Below are 17,408 nucleotides of genomic sequence, written 5' to 3'. Positions count from 1 at the left end.
TGCAGAAAGAAGATAACAGAGGATTCCAACAACATAAGTATAATTGTGGGGAAATAACATAATACAAACCAGATGGATATACAGGGGGAGGAAGCTGCCTTGAGGTACAGGGTTGAATGTGGAGCACACATGTGATGCATATGATAGTCTTATGTTATGCAAATGTGCATCTTCAGTTAGGGCTTATGATTGTAAAGCCAGGTCCTTTTAGAGGATAGATATGAAAATAGTCTTGCAACTAGTCACAAAGAAATTCTTAACCGAAAGCATTGGTTGGTTTGTGGTTTAATACTAAACTCAGCAATATTACAAGTATACAGTGGCAGTTGGTGAATAATCCAGTATGGACCAGACAATCTAGTGATCAACATCATGAGCACGGACATAAGACATTGTAATACAATGAAACAAAGGAAGCTTACCAAGAATTTATACCTTTAACAGCAAGATTTAAAAACTAATTATCTTTGAAACTGAAGACCATCTTAAAACACAAGCCCATTCCTAAACATCCAAGGTTTGGTTTCATGTTGACATATGACACCCATCAGAGTACAAATCTGAACAGTTTAGGAATCATAGGTTAAGTGGGCTAGCATAATGTGTGAGTGAGATAGGCATACAACACCAGTGTCTGGGTCCATATCAGGTGTTGGACATTTCATGGGACACTTGATAGCAACAGGTCATGGGCCAAGAGTCAATGACATAGATACTGAGTCGCGAAGTGGGTCACCACCAAAAGGCCTGTGATGAAGGCAATGACTTTGGCGTGACAGTCTACTAACACGTGTTACAAATAGTATTTCACTCACATCGCAGCATAGCAACTGTAAGTGTTTGAAAAGCTGGAGTGATGATGACAATCACACTGAATCTTCATGCGAACACCTGGGGTAGATTGGGGCCTTATGACTATCTTAGCACTGAGAGAGCTTCGAAATCTAGGCCCATATCAAAAGATACTGGCATGACTAAGGGATGTGGACCCATGAAGATTTAGGTTGGAATTGGGGTTCAGTAACCCATGCTTGTCATAACTGCATAGATCAACACTCATGCTGTTGATCATTGGATTGCCTGGTCCAGACTCACATATTCACAGTCACTGCTGTATAGTTGGAAAACTGCGGAGTGCGGCATTAAACAATAACCAACCAAACGAAAGGATGCAACTCTTCAAAATAAACACCTTATTCCAATATGCCAGTCATACACATAAAGCAGAAAAGCACTTTATTTCCATCTGGATAAGATCCCTGCACCAGGTTTTACCATTTATTTTTCAATGATACACTGCAATTACAGCAATTAATGAAAAGAAAACAAATTATCCAGAAGAAGATTCATTACTATACAGCAGGATCAGTAATCACTTGAGAGAGTACTTACTGCTGTACATACTGCAACAGATGGGCCTAAAAACCATCATCAAAATGGTGGACCTGTCCCTACCCAACCCACCCTGAAAACTCCTATGGCTAATTGCTTCGCAATCCTGAATTTCAAGTACACCATCTGCTCTTCTAATATTATTGACTGAATGATTGAATTCAGATTTAGATTTTGCGCATTTCTATACTGAGAAGCAGTAGAAGGAAACTATGACATTAACCTACTGCAAGGGTATTAAAGCCTGCAGATGTTGGTGGAGAATTGGTCATTAAACTAGAGGTATCATTAACCTTCATATTTTTTAACAAGTAATGATGCATTTCCAAAGATATGTCTGTTAGCCACTGTAAGCGACATGTGTGAGGTGTTTTGCCAATCATTAATTCTGTCAGTACTTCTACATTCATTAAGTTTTTCTTCCTTTATCTTTCACTCTTCCTAGGAATTTTTCATTCTCGAAATTGGTGTAAATGATATATATATATAAAAAAAGAAGAAAAAAAAATCCCATTAAAATACCCATTTCCTTGAGTGTTGATCAGAACTGCTAGTGCTTTGATAAAAATCGGACATGTTTGAAATAAAAATGGTGACTTTGGTCTTGGCTACTTTCATTTGGTCAATCATCTTCTTCAAAAGACAAAATCATTAGGCCCAAAATCTGGCACCCCTCTGTACAAGCACTGCTTAGGGTATGGTGGAACTGCATCAGACAGGTCATTATTTGGTGCCAGTCTTTCCAACAGCTACAAAACCAGTTCTGTCAATACTCAAGCACAATTGTTGGCCACTAACCCAATCTTAGTCGCCTTTTAAAATGATTGTGAGATAATTGGGACCTTTTCTACTCTACAATTCCCACTGGGATACTGTAGGGTGTGATTAGCCATGGAACAAGAAGACCGTTCATTTGCATGTGTTTACTCTGTGATCACTGGGGGAGGATGATTATTGGTTGCCTTAGCTATAGGATTTATCACACAAGTAATGGTCCCATCAATGTCTGACAGGACAAATGCTAACATTGAAACTTGCTTTATATCTCTGCTTGAGAACTCAAATGTCTTTTGTGAAGCATTTTTGTTGGCAGATAGTGAAAAAATATTAAAAATTTATCTCTTAACAAAAGATACATTTTTTTCAATTTCCTTCAAATCATTGTGAAGTAACTTATTCATCCTCAACACTTATTGGAACCGGATTGTTGTATCTGCAAGTGTGAACATCACCCAGATGTGTTAACATGGCCTGGATGATTGTCAGTTCTGACTGCCAAGTGTGAACACTACCTGGATGGTTGACAGCTCTGACTGCCAAGTGTGAACACTACCTGGATGGTTGACAGCTCGACTGCCATTTTAATGTGAACATGACATGGACAGGTGACAGCCAAATGTGAACATGACCCAGATGAGGGACTGCCATTGCCACATACGTGAACATCGCCTGGATAGCTGTCAGCCATTGCAGATAGGTGTGAACATTCCGTGGATGGTTGTCTTTTATACCTGACTCACATTATGTAACATATTCAACTGTGAAAGCACACTTTCATACATAATTAGGTTGTATGTCATGGTTGTCGCAACCCAGTTTCCAAGACTTAGATGTATAATACTACTGCCACTCAGCATACACTGTCTTGCAACCTGCGATAATATCTGTTACCTGAGAAATTATAACCCAGGGACATCAGGCATATTACAGTGAGATAGTTAGATAGCATCTGAAATTTGATCTAGCCTTTACATGGCACATTCATGTTCCATGAAAAAATGCATTAAAATTCCACAGATAAGAGACTGACATTACTTTAAACACTGTTCTTAGGGAATGGCATATTTTGAGATACAATCACAAGTCAGCTGTTGTCATCAGCTGTCTTCTTCCACAACTGTAACCATACACTTGTGACGTAAAGTACACCCAAGGACACATAGGTGAGAGTTCCAGTTTGTGAAACAGCCACTGGCCCTCTTGCCTATGTCAACTAAAAATTCAGTTGTGACTTGCTAGTGAAGTTTCATGGGATCATTTTGTAAATATATCACTCTAGCCAACTTTATAAGTCATAACACACTTTTAAATCACGCAAGATTATGGCCTGATGGAAATGTTCATCATGCTACCAGCATAATGAAACCAATGACCACATTCAATTTTCGGGCTAGTGAAATATTTTGTGGGCTAGGAACTTTCAGACATGATTAAACACCAAATTTGGAAACTATTTTGGACACTGGACAGTTCATAAGTCACAAAAAAGTCTTGAGTACGAGTGAAAATAATCAGTGAGGATTTAATATCTGTAATTCACTTTACAAACACTAATAAAATTTACAAATTATCCATTCAGGCAGATTCTATTTCTTGAATTCCATTCTACTGAGAAGAACTTTCAATATTATTTGAACACAAAACATAATTAAAAACTGTGTTAGGCTATTTTTCATATTGACAACAGTTTAAGTTAACTGTCTGCAAAACGTGGAATTCGAAAGTTTGGATGGATATCAACTTGAACAGTTCATGAAGGAACTATGACACAAACACATCAACATCTTCGCCATGACGTCAAATCATGGAGTTGCAGGCTGCTTTGCAATAAATCAATCAAAACAAAGGAACAATTGGTTGGAACTAACCACTCTGTATAAGGAGAAATTATAACAGTAAATGAGGATTGCTGAAAAAGTCACCTGCATTCTGAACCTGCAAGGAATATTAATGAAATAAGTAGAAAAGCTGTTAATGTTAGTTCTAACTTATATCAAAATAACAAGTAAATTCATTCCTTAAAAGAAAGACCTTTAACCATTCCGTTCAAATTTGTACATTCTTATAATTAGATATTATCAGATATCAGATTTATGCATATGCCACTGACATCATATAATGATAATATATAATTTTACATATAATTTTCAACAACCAACGTGGAAACATGGAAAATACCATTAATTTCAAAAAAAATATCTATCAATCAAGAACATATCCTTTATTCGACCAAACATACAATCTTCTGGAATAAAATCTGTCCCCCTCAGTTCAGTATTGACAACCAATCGGGCCCAATAAAAATGTCAAACTGCATATTTTCAAGACCACCATTCCCTGAGCACGCCTGCAGTAAGCGACTCAAGTCGCCCACGTAGTCATTATCGCTTTTTCCCAATCACTGTCCATTGATTGTAATGTTGGCAGAACTGAAAGCCTCGGCATCAAGATTGACAATAAACCAAGAGTGTTTTTAGGCGATTAGTTGACACTTGACCTTGAGCATAAAACTGTGCATTCTGAACACTTGGAAACTTAACGACCACAAACTGCACTCTAAGACATTTTTAAACAATAAGTTGTAAGTAGATGGTGTGTTAATGAGATTATGCCATGAGTTGCGTGCCAATATATGAACGCATGTAATATTGCGAGGTAAATACTGGCTGTATGTAGTGCTAGGTTAATGCGGGCAATATTGTCACAGCAGGAATACAGAATATAACATGGGAGGTCAATATATATTAACTGGTGGAATGCTATATACTAGTATATAGACATATACCATACTTACATATCTCCGGTGTCCTACATACTTAAGACCCTAAAATAATCATCAAGAAAACGGAATAAACCTCATGATCTCAGTAAGGATGAGTAATTTATTACACAAAACACCTGCACAGACACTAATTTAAGCTAATACCTTTAAAACTATTTCTCAATAAGGAAGAGAGTATTTATGGATGTCAACTTCCTTATAATGAGAAACACAACATTTCGGAGTATATCCTTACTACTTTATCCTTCTCATCCATAAAAAAAAACTCTTTTCCTTAAGTGTATCATTTCTAAATGCAATACAAAGACCCATTTCTCAATAGTTCTTCTCAGTACAACTCAAAAACGGTCAAGAAAACTTTATATGTTGAGTATCAATTACAATGAACAATCTAGGTATTTTGTCATACCTGAAAAAAATGCATAAAAATGCATGTATACACAGAACAAGAACTCTATCATTGCCAGGTTTCAATAAGAAATCACACTAATTGTTTAGCCCTATTGTTTCCCTATATCAATAACAGTAATCAACACTAATTGGCTCTTGTATACAACAACACTTACACTCAAAACGTGACCTAACCAATGACAAACTTGATATAAAAGCTTTAATTACAAATTCCTCTTCATGGAAGAATACATTGAAAGGAATATGGAACTAAATTAACGTCATTCTATAATTAAAGCACTAATTGATTATTTGAAATAGACATGCCAGACAATATATATCACTGAAATTGATTGAAAATAAAAGAAAATCACATAAATTAATCACGCTTGTTGCACTGGAATATAGAAACATACTTCAGGGATAAAAATGTTGAAAAATAATACAAAAATGATTCACAGAAGGAATGACACCAATGGTAAATAAAAATGATGAATGACATGGACCTAATGATTCCAGTGAAATATGAAAATGTAAGACAACCTACAGTGGTGGGTGCATCTCCCTCGGATTCTGTGTCCGTGAAGGAAGTTATCCGGACACGAAGCATACATCCTCTTCTCCGTACAATTACTGGAACCTCCTCTTCATATACTGTTGACTCGTTAAGTTTCAGTTCGTTTGGTACACATTGATATCCAGTAATGTCTTCCGATCTTCCATTCTGAGACATGATCCCGTTGATATCACTCAAGACAGTATGAACAAAATATGACAATTTTCTTGCTGGTGTTTCTCCATATTATGATTACAGTTCATCAGCCCATCTTTAAGTCAACACTGTAAACAAAATGCTGGAGAGCAGACAAGTTGTAGTCCTTCCACCCTGGTCACCATTGTGGTCTGTTACAGTTGTCTCTGGACACAAGGTAATGACCAGTGTCCAACTGATAAGGTCCGTGTCTTCTGCCAGCTTCCTGGCACAACTTCCTAGTCAGGACTGGAAAGAGTCTTCCTCACATTGCACCTCGCATGGAAATGTTTTTAAGCTGCACAGTATTCAGTGGATTGTGATCCACATCTCAGAAGCTGTTAATCAATACCTACGCCAATGATATGTGTGTGGGAGAGGAGAGGAACTGCCTGAACCACGAGCAGACGCACAAAGTCAAAAGGGGGAGGACTGACCCTCAGGAAGGCAGTATTCCACCTGTCACACTCCACCCACAGACTATCACACTGACTCCATTTCCGATCTCAGGTGCTCACTTCCACCATTTACGCAGACTAGGCTTTGTTTCCTTAGTACTACTCTGTTTAACAACACTTCGAAAAGGTTGCTTCCACCGAGGCAATTGTTTCTTTTACGTCAGTGAAGGAAACGTGCGGACAGCAAGTGCTCAAGAATGTAGGCCTTAGATCGGAGTGAATACAAACCAGTCGATATATGAACGTCTTTGAGTGTGGTGGGTGCTCCCCTACTGCTTGGAACACCATGCTGTGAGTGAGTATGTAGAGTTACACTCCGCAGTGGTCACAGGGCTTGAACCTCTATCTAATCCTACTTACTGTCAATTACACACAACACCGTCAACCGAGAACCACTAAGTAGTGGAAATCCCCAGAGCCAAGGGATTCTCTCTCACACTTGACCAAACAAACTAAATCTACATCAACACATAAACAGACGCTTTCCAGGTACACAATGAAAACATAATGACCTGCTGCAATAAAGCATTAATTATTGGTTATATAGCAGCCCACAGCCTCCTGGCCCAGCTCACACATTTCAGGTCAGGATAAACCGAGAATACAACACAGAAACACTATATCAAATTCCTCCAGCTATGCACATGTAAAAATGCCTGATGTCTTAGTTTTTGAGATTCTTTGTTGTGTGAGTGGATGTCTGCAAGGTAAACTAACTGGTAACTGGGGAAAGAAGAATTTCTACCAGCTGGCTACACAACCCAGTCTTCTCCTCAGCACCGAATACCTGACAACAGTGGCAACAAGATTCCCATAGAATTATCAAGCATGTGTAAAGGCTTTGCTCTCAGACCAGTCCAACTGAATCACTTGCTATGAAGGGCTTGCTGTATATTCCCACCTATAGCCATAGTATTGATTAGTTCACACAGCTTGTTCACATATACAATATCCTTTTCAGCACAAAAACAACAGACTCATCTGTCCAACGTTTCACCACACAACTGTTAGTTATGTACATCTAGGGAGATAAACGAGTCACTGTTGGATGATAATGGACTCCAGTCAATGAACCTGTCCCAGATCTTCCCAGCATTCAGTCGAGATCAGGATGACATTTAGACAATAAATATCACAGTCTTTGGTACAGCTTGAAAACTATCTTGTTATTTATAACACTTTTAAATCTAAGAATCTGTCCACCTGTTGCCTAACAACACACAGGTTTTCATGAAATGGTGGAAAGGACAGTGATGACACATGTAAGTAACTTATCTCAGCTCTCCATGATATAGTCACATTCACTATCAGTGAAATACACGTCACAGACACCGCTTGTGAGGTCACTGCAGTTCATTCCTTTCATGAAATTAGCATGCCACCATGTTTAAAGTCAACACAGATCCACCTCAGCATTTCCACATATTTACTCAATTTCATCCTTCACAACTAGAAAAAGAAATTCCCATTTCAAATGAGCTTCCGTGCATGCAGTGTCATCCTTCTCCATAACTTCAATGAATTATATACAGATGTTCCGTACAGCTAACTAAAGTCCAACAGGTAGGGATATATATCCCAGAAACTGAGCCTCCAGCTCAGATTGTCACAACAGTGTAATAGGAACAGCAAACGACTGTTTAATCACAGGCCTTTTGAGTAAGTTAATAATTAATGTCACATCAACAATATTTCAGCCATATTGTGACAATTATTATTATTATTATTATTTCTATTACAGGATATCTATATAGTGCACATATCCATGCACCTAGTGCTTGCTCAAGGTGCTGGTATATGATTCCCTCATTCACTGGATGTCAGTCTCAACATTTCATCATATTATCAATCTCAACTCCATGGGAGTATAGAACTCTTGCTGCCATTAGGCGCACTGAGTTTTGTTGTGGCATTCTTATCCTAACAAGGTACACAATTCACAGTTGGACACTGGGACACATAGTCACAGTACTTTGTCCAAGTTTACTGCATGTTTCTGTACCCGCAACTAGGTGTTTGCATGTATTCGTGTGGCCACCATCTGGTCATATACCAACGGATTAGTGGGTTCTTTTAAGTGCTCAGGGTTGTGTTCTGTACACTAGGGGTTGTGACAACACTGAAAGAGTCTGCACACAATGTCGACTCCATGGTTTTTACACCCGGTTACAGGTGGGCTCATTCCCCTCACCTCAATCTTGCTGGATCACTAGCCTGGGGCTTTAACAAGCCCGCCCCCCACTTCCCCCCATTAATATGTCAAACATGAATAAGTTTAGAACAGAAAAACATGTTGTCAAAGGGCAACTTAAGTACCACAGATATGGACTTAAAAAAAGGGTGTTATCAAAAAATGATATCACTCTTTATAAAAAACAATACACAATGTGAAAACAGGAGGTACATCACCAAAAACTGAAGGTAGACACAAGGGACCATGCTGATAGTAACAGGTGTTTTGTACATATCAAGATGTATTATGATGACACACCTAGTTGAACGGGGCCTTGTTCTCAGCCGTTTCAAGCCCCATGTTTTACTATAAGCTTCCAATAGTTGTAGTAGCAGCTTGTGGGGTTAGCTACCATTTTTGGTCACCCTGTGGCAATATGGACTTGCTAAATCAGCCTACACTTGCTTTGGGACTCCATTTTCAATTATTCTAAAGGGTCTGGGGGTGAGCAAGAGTATGGTTCTACCCGGCAATATTCCAGCAGTATCAGTGGGGACACCAGAAATGGATTTCACACATAGTCCATTGTGGGAAATTGAACCCTGTTGTTCAGTGTGATGAGTGAAGACTTTACGCCACCACCTATCAAAGGTTTGGGACACGGGAATTTAGTTAAACACCACTTTTAGCTATATTCCATCTACATTGTTACATGGGACACCAGAAATGGGCTTCACACAATGTATCCATGTGGGTATTTAAACCCCAACCATCAGTGATGCACAAACTACTTGGCTACCTCAATGGTCTAGGTCTGGGATCCAGGTTGGCACATGTCTATGTTGTACAATTTGGCAGATGTTACACTGCTGTCCCACTGGGACACAATAGAAGTGAACATTGATACAATATTTACAGTAATGAGTAAGTGACTTTAGTTTACACCTCACTCAGCAATATTCCAGCTATATGGTAGCTGTCTGCAAACAAATGAGCCAGGACAAGATAGTGATCAAAAGCATGAGCATCAATCTGAGCAATTGGGAACCAGTGGCATGTGTCAAACTGAGCACCTAATCCTATTATTAACTGACCTGTGTGAATAAGGATTAGGACTGACTAATAACCAGAGAAACAAGTAGCATAGATAGATAGATAGATAGATAGATAGATAGATAGATAGATAGATAGATAGATAGATAGATAGATAGATAGATAGATAGATAGATAGATAGATGTAAACCCATGTCATATATAGAATTTGAATTTGTGCCATGTATTGTTTTAGTGAATTGTTTTGAATCAGATGTTACTTATACTAGTTAAACAAGTAAATACTTACATTAAACCTTACTCATGTTTTGCAACCTATCAACAATTGACTATCAGATTAAAAGATGTTTAGTGCTTTCACTGAAATGCTGCTAGAAAGCCATGACACATAAAATAAATCCCACAGGACACACAAGACCGAATGATCCATTTGCAGTGGCTTTGATAAGTTGTGGTTCATGTGTGCCGCAAGTCATGTGACACAATCAACATGGCAATATTTGTAACCAGGCCTTGTGGCATAATACGCTTATCAATAGTACACCACAGCTTAAAATCCACTGACACATCTAACATATCCCTATATGTCTACCCTTTTGAGTGAGCGAGTGAGTGTTTACACTGCTTATAGCAATATTACAGTAATGTCACAGGGACACCAGATATGGGCATCACAAATTGTACCCATGTGGGAAAATCAAACCTGGGTATTCAGTATGACAAGTGGATGCTGTAACCAATTGTTTAAAGGAGGGAAGGCGGGCAGGACGGTGTCTGTTGTGTTTTACTCACATAAAACATCCCTGATATTAAAAAAAAAAAGAGCAATGTCTTGGATTATTTACAGAAAATTATTAAATGATTGCTGTTGTCCACAATGTGCATTTAGGCAATATTCCAGCAATATCACAGCTGGGTACACCAGGAATGGTTTCACACAATGTATACCTTTGAAGAATTTAACCCAGTCTGCTATATGGTGAGTGAATTCCTTAACCACTTGGCTACCTATCTGCCCTTGCAAATTTCCCCCATATCTGTATCCCAGTACCTGTGCCCTGAAATACTCCCTAACTCACTTCATCCACTATTAAAATTAAAGACTAGACCTGAAACTGAACTTAACACTTTCATGAAAATCAGTATAATTCAAGCAACTGAAATCTGTAAATAATTCAAGTGTAAAAAAATCAATAGAATGCACCTAGCATACATTACTGATTTTATCACCTTTACACCAGAGTTAAAACAGTACCAGCTGTCCTCAGCTTATATAACCCTTCATGACAAATGACAAGATAGTTTTGATGGCTACTTCTGAAGTCCAACAGGCGAAATGACAAAATTGAAATCCCATGGTCTGTCAGTCCAGACAGTATTCAGTTTGACCAGCTGATAACTAAGTGATAGCCATGTAATAGCTATCTTGCATCTGGAAATATTTGCTCAAGCTGGATTTTACCGCAAACAATTTGTTTTTCATGGTTTTCATGGTTTCCATGGTAACCATTGCAATCAATATCTGCAATAGTCTGTGAATTGACAAGCTCAATGTGTTTGGAATGAGGCTTATAGGAAAAGCAAAGTCCAAACACTGATGTGTTATACATGTCAAATCCAGACAAAAATAATGCAATATTAAGAGGTCTGTTACTGCAAAGAGACATTAGGGTATTTTAATCAGACGTTGTTGCCATCATGTACAATTTGTTGGCTAAATGTACTGCTGTGAAAACACGCAAGCAAGTGGGAAAAAGCATTTTTTCCACCAAGCACAAAATACTGTATCACATGATTAATACACAGGCAAATCATCACTGATTGCATAATTCCGTAATTTACACTGTGGTTAACGATTTATTACAAGTTGCCAAATAATTATTTCTGTTGCATAACAGCAGTGAATTAAGCGTGGTATTCCTGTCTCATGTACACTGTATCCATGACTATCTGGGTAAGGACTGGTCTTCAGTATCCAATGTTTGTTGTAACAACTAACAGAAGGGTAGGCACATCGACTTGCTTGCTGCATGTTATTGTTTCCCAACCCATGAAGATTTGGTTTAGAACTAGTCTCTGCCAACCCTTGCTTGTCGTGAAAGGTGAGATTTCGACCATTTGGCGGTCAGGCTCACTGACTTGACTGACATATGTCATTGTTTCCCAGTTGCATGAATCAATGCTCATGCTGCTGACCACTCGATTATTTATAGACCGCAACAATATCGCTGGAATATTGCTGAATGTGGCATAAGACTAAACTCACTCATTGTTTCCATCACCATGACGTCAATAACAACTCAAAATGTCTTATTTTCAGTCACAATTTCACTGATAAATGAATCCCACTGGGTGTTTACTTTTTCTATACAATGGCTGTAAGGTTTAAGTAGCACATATTAAAGACTTAAGGATTACCATCAACATGGTCTACAGATACATCATCAAACTATTTACTGTTGCCATTGCAGCAGAATATCTTAATAATTATGAAAAATAATTGCATTGAAACATTTACTGAAACTTCTCAGATAGTAAAGCATTTGTTCACAATTATGAATATTTAGTCTGGTGCCTTAGTACAAGTGATCTTAGCAGTTAGGTGATCGCAATTCCCAGGGCTTAAGACAGACTTATGACAACCATAGGCTGCTTTATGCAGTAGAAACCTGGTCATGTGATATGCAAATTAGCTGGTCACAATAATGTAAGTCATCGCTGCACCAGCATGAGCACTGAAATGTCCAACAGGTTTGGGAGAAGGGAGGTAACTCCAACTAACACCACATCTCAACTGAGCTCTCTGGAACATCTTGCAAAATTCTGTATAGTATGAACTTGTAAGCATTTAAAACACAGAAACATATATGTCACAATTCACACAAATGTTAAAGTATCAGATTTGTGACTTACAACCTTAGAGAATTTTGAACATGAGCCTGTATTGTTAAAGCTGAAACTACTGTTTTCACCACAAAAATTAGCAAGTCAGCATTACCACTTGGATTTATAAAATTAATACTGTCATACTCCTCAATGTCCTCCTTGTAGGAAATATCTAAAAAATGAAGTCAAACAAAATGAAATGCACGAAAAAGCATGAGTTTCCGTACAAACAAGAAAGATGCCAAAATACATGATATGCAAATTAACAAAATTTTTAACTTCTTTTTACATTGAATACACTAAAACATTATTATTCGGTCGCTCGAGGGACCAAATCGTGTAGCATTGCAAGCCATTGAGAAGTATAAAAATTGGTTTGAAGCTTAATACAATAGGGGGTTGATGTGCTACATTCCAATATCATATTTTCAAGATTAGACTCACTGTGACAAAACAATTAATGACCAAAACCTGTTCGTCTCCCATTGCCACCATCAGTGGCAACAGTTATGCCGTGTTTTTTTAATGCTATGACTGCCGCTTTGTATGCTCTGCGACCATTCTCATGTGCTTTTGTAGCTGATTTTGTTTCCATTTCAAACAAATATTTTCCATCATAGAGCGTTTGTTTTTGTTTTACAAGATATTGCTGCAGTTTTGGAAGTTTATTTTCCTACTTTGGTGATTTTTGTTCTGTTCTTATGTATATGAGTTCAGTTTTGATGATATGTTCACCATTTGTATGGTAGACTCTATAATGATGCATCAGACTACATGCCCTACAACCTCAGCCACTATGAGTACATGTGCAGTCCATGTGGTTAGAGATTCAAGAGAGGTACCTCACCAATACAGCTGCATTGACCCCCACCCACAAAATAAATAGAGTTTGGAGCCCCACCCACAGAATATGTAGAGTCTAAACCACCCCACACACTCAGACAAGACCGAGTCAAACACAGCTGTACATGATGGTGCCTCCAGTCAGCATTCCTTGCTTCTGGATTAATAAGCAATGTAAATGTCAGCTATTACCGCAGATGTGGCAGGGATGTACAAGTTGTTTCCTGCTTCCCTCATACACGAATTTCTGCTTCTTCAGTTGCAACTTCAACCATACCCTGTCCCCTAAAGCTTACCATGTGCCTTCAACCCTCCTGAGATCTTTAACGGAGTAAATTGAAACACCTGTAAAATCACAAATTCTGACATTTTCATGCATACAGAGTTGCTCCCCTTTGATCATACACCACCAATATCCCATCAAGCCTAAAGAGATATTTCCAACTGAATTCAAGGAATAATATTTTATTGAGAAAGACAGAAAGAAGAGGAGGGGGAGGTAGTATCAACAGACTGTCAAAGAGTTTATCCACAAAAAACATTGCTAGTCCAAAGTATTTTCTTCCTTAACACTGCACTCATCAATTTCCCAGCTATTTAGTGGCAGCAGTGTGCAACTAATCAAATTTGGTCCAGACACTCCATTGAGTGACAACATAAACATCAATCTAGGCAATTGGGGTATGATGACATTGCAGATCAACCAAATCAGGGAGTCTGATCAACTGATCTGACTAGATCAGATTTAGTATGAGTAGCTGGAGAGTCATTCTAACCTGGTCTTCACAGGCAAAAGAAGTCAAAATGAACTTCAACCTTGTAAGAGACTTCTGTCAAAACTATCCCCCATCACCTATATTTCATCTCAAGATGATAAGAGTCATGTATGACGACAATACCTGCACTTGATGTCAGAGCATAGTGGATACATATTTCCAGTTTCACTCACAAACCAATGAAGTTGTAGATAAGATCACAGACCCTCATACTTCAAACATGCACAGGTTCTTTAACTGGACAATGATCAACAGCAAGATCGGGAATGTCAATCCTCAAAATGTCCGTGTTTGAGTCAAACTTTGTGGGGATACACATCCTGCCTGAACAAATAAGCACTGTTCCAGAAGGTCCACAACGCAAAGTTTCCATTTCATGACTATTTAAATCCAGGTCTCACAATTAATATAGACAGATGTTGTAGAGATGCAACTTTGTGGTAATGACATGATGCATTTTAAAATAATCATGAGATGACAAAAATGATGGAAATAAAAGCACAATATCCAACTGCTGTCCGGTACAATATCCTGTGTGACAATATTCTGCACAGTGTGATACAGGACACAAAGGATGAATGATACCTGTTATACTTTCATCTGAATCAGCATACTTTGAGTTCAAAACACTCAAATGATGAAATGAAATTGTTCATTCACTTTTGTTTGTTACATCCTGGACACTGCCACAATTCTACCTAAAAAACACAACCATGCATGAAGTCCTGAAATGAACTGAATGAACACTGAACTGAAAGTCAACAATGAGTTTGTAGGGTTTCACAACAGCCTAAAATCTCCAGTTATCTACCTTACCTCATCACTTTCTTCCTCCTCTCTCGCCCTCTCCACAGCTCTCATTAGCAGCTTGCGACACTGCACATCATCAATGTTGTAGTACTCCTGAAGATCGTCAGCAGACAGCAGTCTGGAAACCAATTAAAACACTTTATTGCAACAATAAGTATTTTTTTCTACAATTACGTGCAAACATCAACCCACACCCAGTTGAATCCAAACATCCTTTTGGATTATCCTGCCAAGCGGCATTTGAATTAACTGGAGTCTGCAACCATAAACTTTAGGAAGGACTTCCTTGTGCACTATTATTTTCACCACTGAAAAAAGAGAAAGCTAGGAAAAAATATCCATTGCAAATCCTGCACGAAACTCTTGCAACCATGAAAACACCAACTGTTGGGTGGCATGAAGTGTCTACATACTATTATGACTCTCTGAGGAACTGAGTATAATAATATACATACATAGTCTGTCACACACCTAATCTCTACAAGACAGACACTTAAAACGCTGCAGGCACCATGAATATGATCCTCAATGACAGGAAATCTTTCAGGAAGTATACGTAAACAATGGTATGTGGTCAGATTTTCAAGATCATCATACGACTGTGGCTCACTTTAGCTACTTGTCTGACAGAGGCTATGTAATATATTTTTCAGTCTTGCTGTTAAAAGCAACTTCAACCATTTATCAGTACTGTTGCTATCAGTTCTGTCAATGATAGTCAACCTTCTTATCATATTCACCAGTGAGTTACATAGCAATATGCATTATTCAATAAACTTTGAGGCCATTTCTAACAGCAGCAGGCACTTTGTGTTTGGCACAAGTGAAGGCAACTTTTTAATTACAGCTTGTGAAAAATGTACAGGTTTGACAAAAAATGGACCAGGCATAATTGGAACATCCTTCACCCATTAAAATAACCTGTCAAGACTTTTCAAAATCAACTCGGTGACAAATAACCCATGGTCACACAGATGACATTATAACAGGGATTGAACACATTGTCTTCCATCTGTGGTTGTGGCACCTGCCCCTTGGCTCCTTGGAAACGAATGTTGTCTACAGCACCATTTCCTACCAAAGGTAAGGAGACGATAACAAGTTTTATGTCCATTTTATGTCCTTTCACGCAGCAACCTTTACTAAGGTTAAACTCCCATTCTTTAACATTACACAAAGTTTACCTTAATGACTTACAATCAGCTTAGCGTTTTGTGGAAGGAGGCCCTGCTCAATATTATTGCACTTATGCTGCTGCTGCTCGTGATGATGAAGATGATGTTGAAGATGATGATGATGATGATGATGATGATGATGATGACAGTGAAGTAAACAATGATTGTGAAGAAGAGGATGTAAATGATGATGATGATGATGATGATGATGATGATGATGATGGTGATGATGATGCTGGTGGTGGTGGTGGTATCCCCTTAATACGCAACAGAAAACAACCACCAACATCTTTTAACATCTTTTGGTATGACGAGGCCAGGACTCAATCCATCAACCATCTGCTCACCAGGTAGACCCTGTTCGGTCCAGAACACCATAGAGGGGCTCCCATCTCCCTCAAGAAGCAGCAACACAGGAAAGCATGAAAGCATTTGCTGTTGACAGCTTCAGCTCAAATCAATACGAATCTCTGTGCAGACAGAGGGCCAAATGAGAACATTTACAGGCCAGACTATCAACCATGGGGACTTGAAATTGATGGCGTTATCCAAAACAATTTCAGAGGAAGGTCACTCAAGGACAAATAGCATTCCTCAACCTCGGAGAAACATTACTGTGAATACTTCAGGCAGGGAAAAGAACGTGAGAACACTCAGTTCTCCATAATGTCAGTGAACCTAAATTCAACACCTTGAAAGTGCATATTTCAGGCATACGAATAAGTCATGTGATTATTGACCTTATCCAGGTAATAATAATAACAACAATGATCAGATCTGAGCATTCCCCTCCATGGTGTAGAATTCAGAACATTACAAATGCCCTTCTTGCTACTGCTATTATTAAGGAACCACATCGTCTCCAAGCCATTCTCTCAAATAAGCACTAGTAGTCTATAGGAAAAAAAACATTATGATTGATACTCTTATTTCAATCAAGGTAACATCACTTTCAACTTGACAGCCTTACGTCACATCTCATTCATTTATCAGTTCCCACCTCTGACCTTAGAGCACTGAGTCATTCATTAACATGTGAATAAGTAAGTGCACTTCTATTATACTCCCCCTGCTGAGAGCACCGAGACGAATGTCTGGTTGACCAGGTGTTTCACACAGTACAGGTAACCTTGCCTTTC

The 17,408-nt window shown here is 38.5% G+C and overlaps 1 protein-coding gene across 5 annotated transcripts in view; it reads right to left on the bottom strand.

Annotated features, from left to right (window-relative positions):
- LOC137291646 (microtubule-associated serine/threonine-protein kinase 2-like) overlaps positions 1-17,408 on the bottom strand; it is a 187,744-nt gene that overhangs the window by 117,285 nt on the left and 53,051 nt on the right. For all 5 annotated transcript variants that reach the window (XM_067823062.1, XM_067823058.1, XM_067823060.1 and 2 more), the window contains exon 2: positions 15,101-15,212. In XM_067823062.1, the coding sequence (XP_067679163.1) occupies positions 15,101-15,212 (112 nt within the window). The remainder of the gene's footprint in view (positions 1-15,100; positions 15,213-17,408) is intronic.

The sequence above is a fragment of the Haliotis asinina genome, chromosome 7 (assembly GCF_037392515.1).
Source record: "Haliotis asinina isolate JCU_RB_2024 chromosome 7, JCU_Hal_asi_v2, whole genome shotgun sequence".
In the NCBI taxonomy this organism is placed as follows: Eukaryota; Metazoa; Mollusca; class Gastropoda; order Lepetellida; family Haliotidae; genus Haliotis; species Haliotis asinina.
Note: the sequence above shows the minus strand (reverse complement) of the source record. Positions and strands in the feature narration are given on the sequence as shown.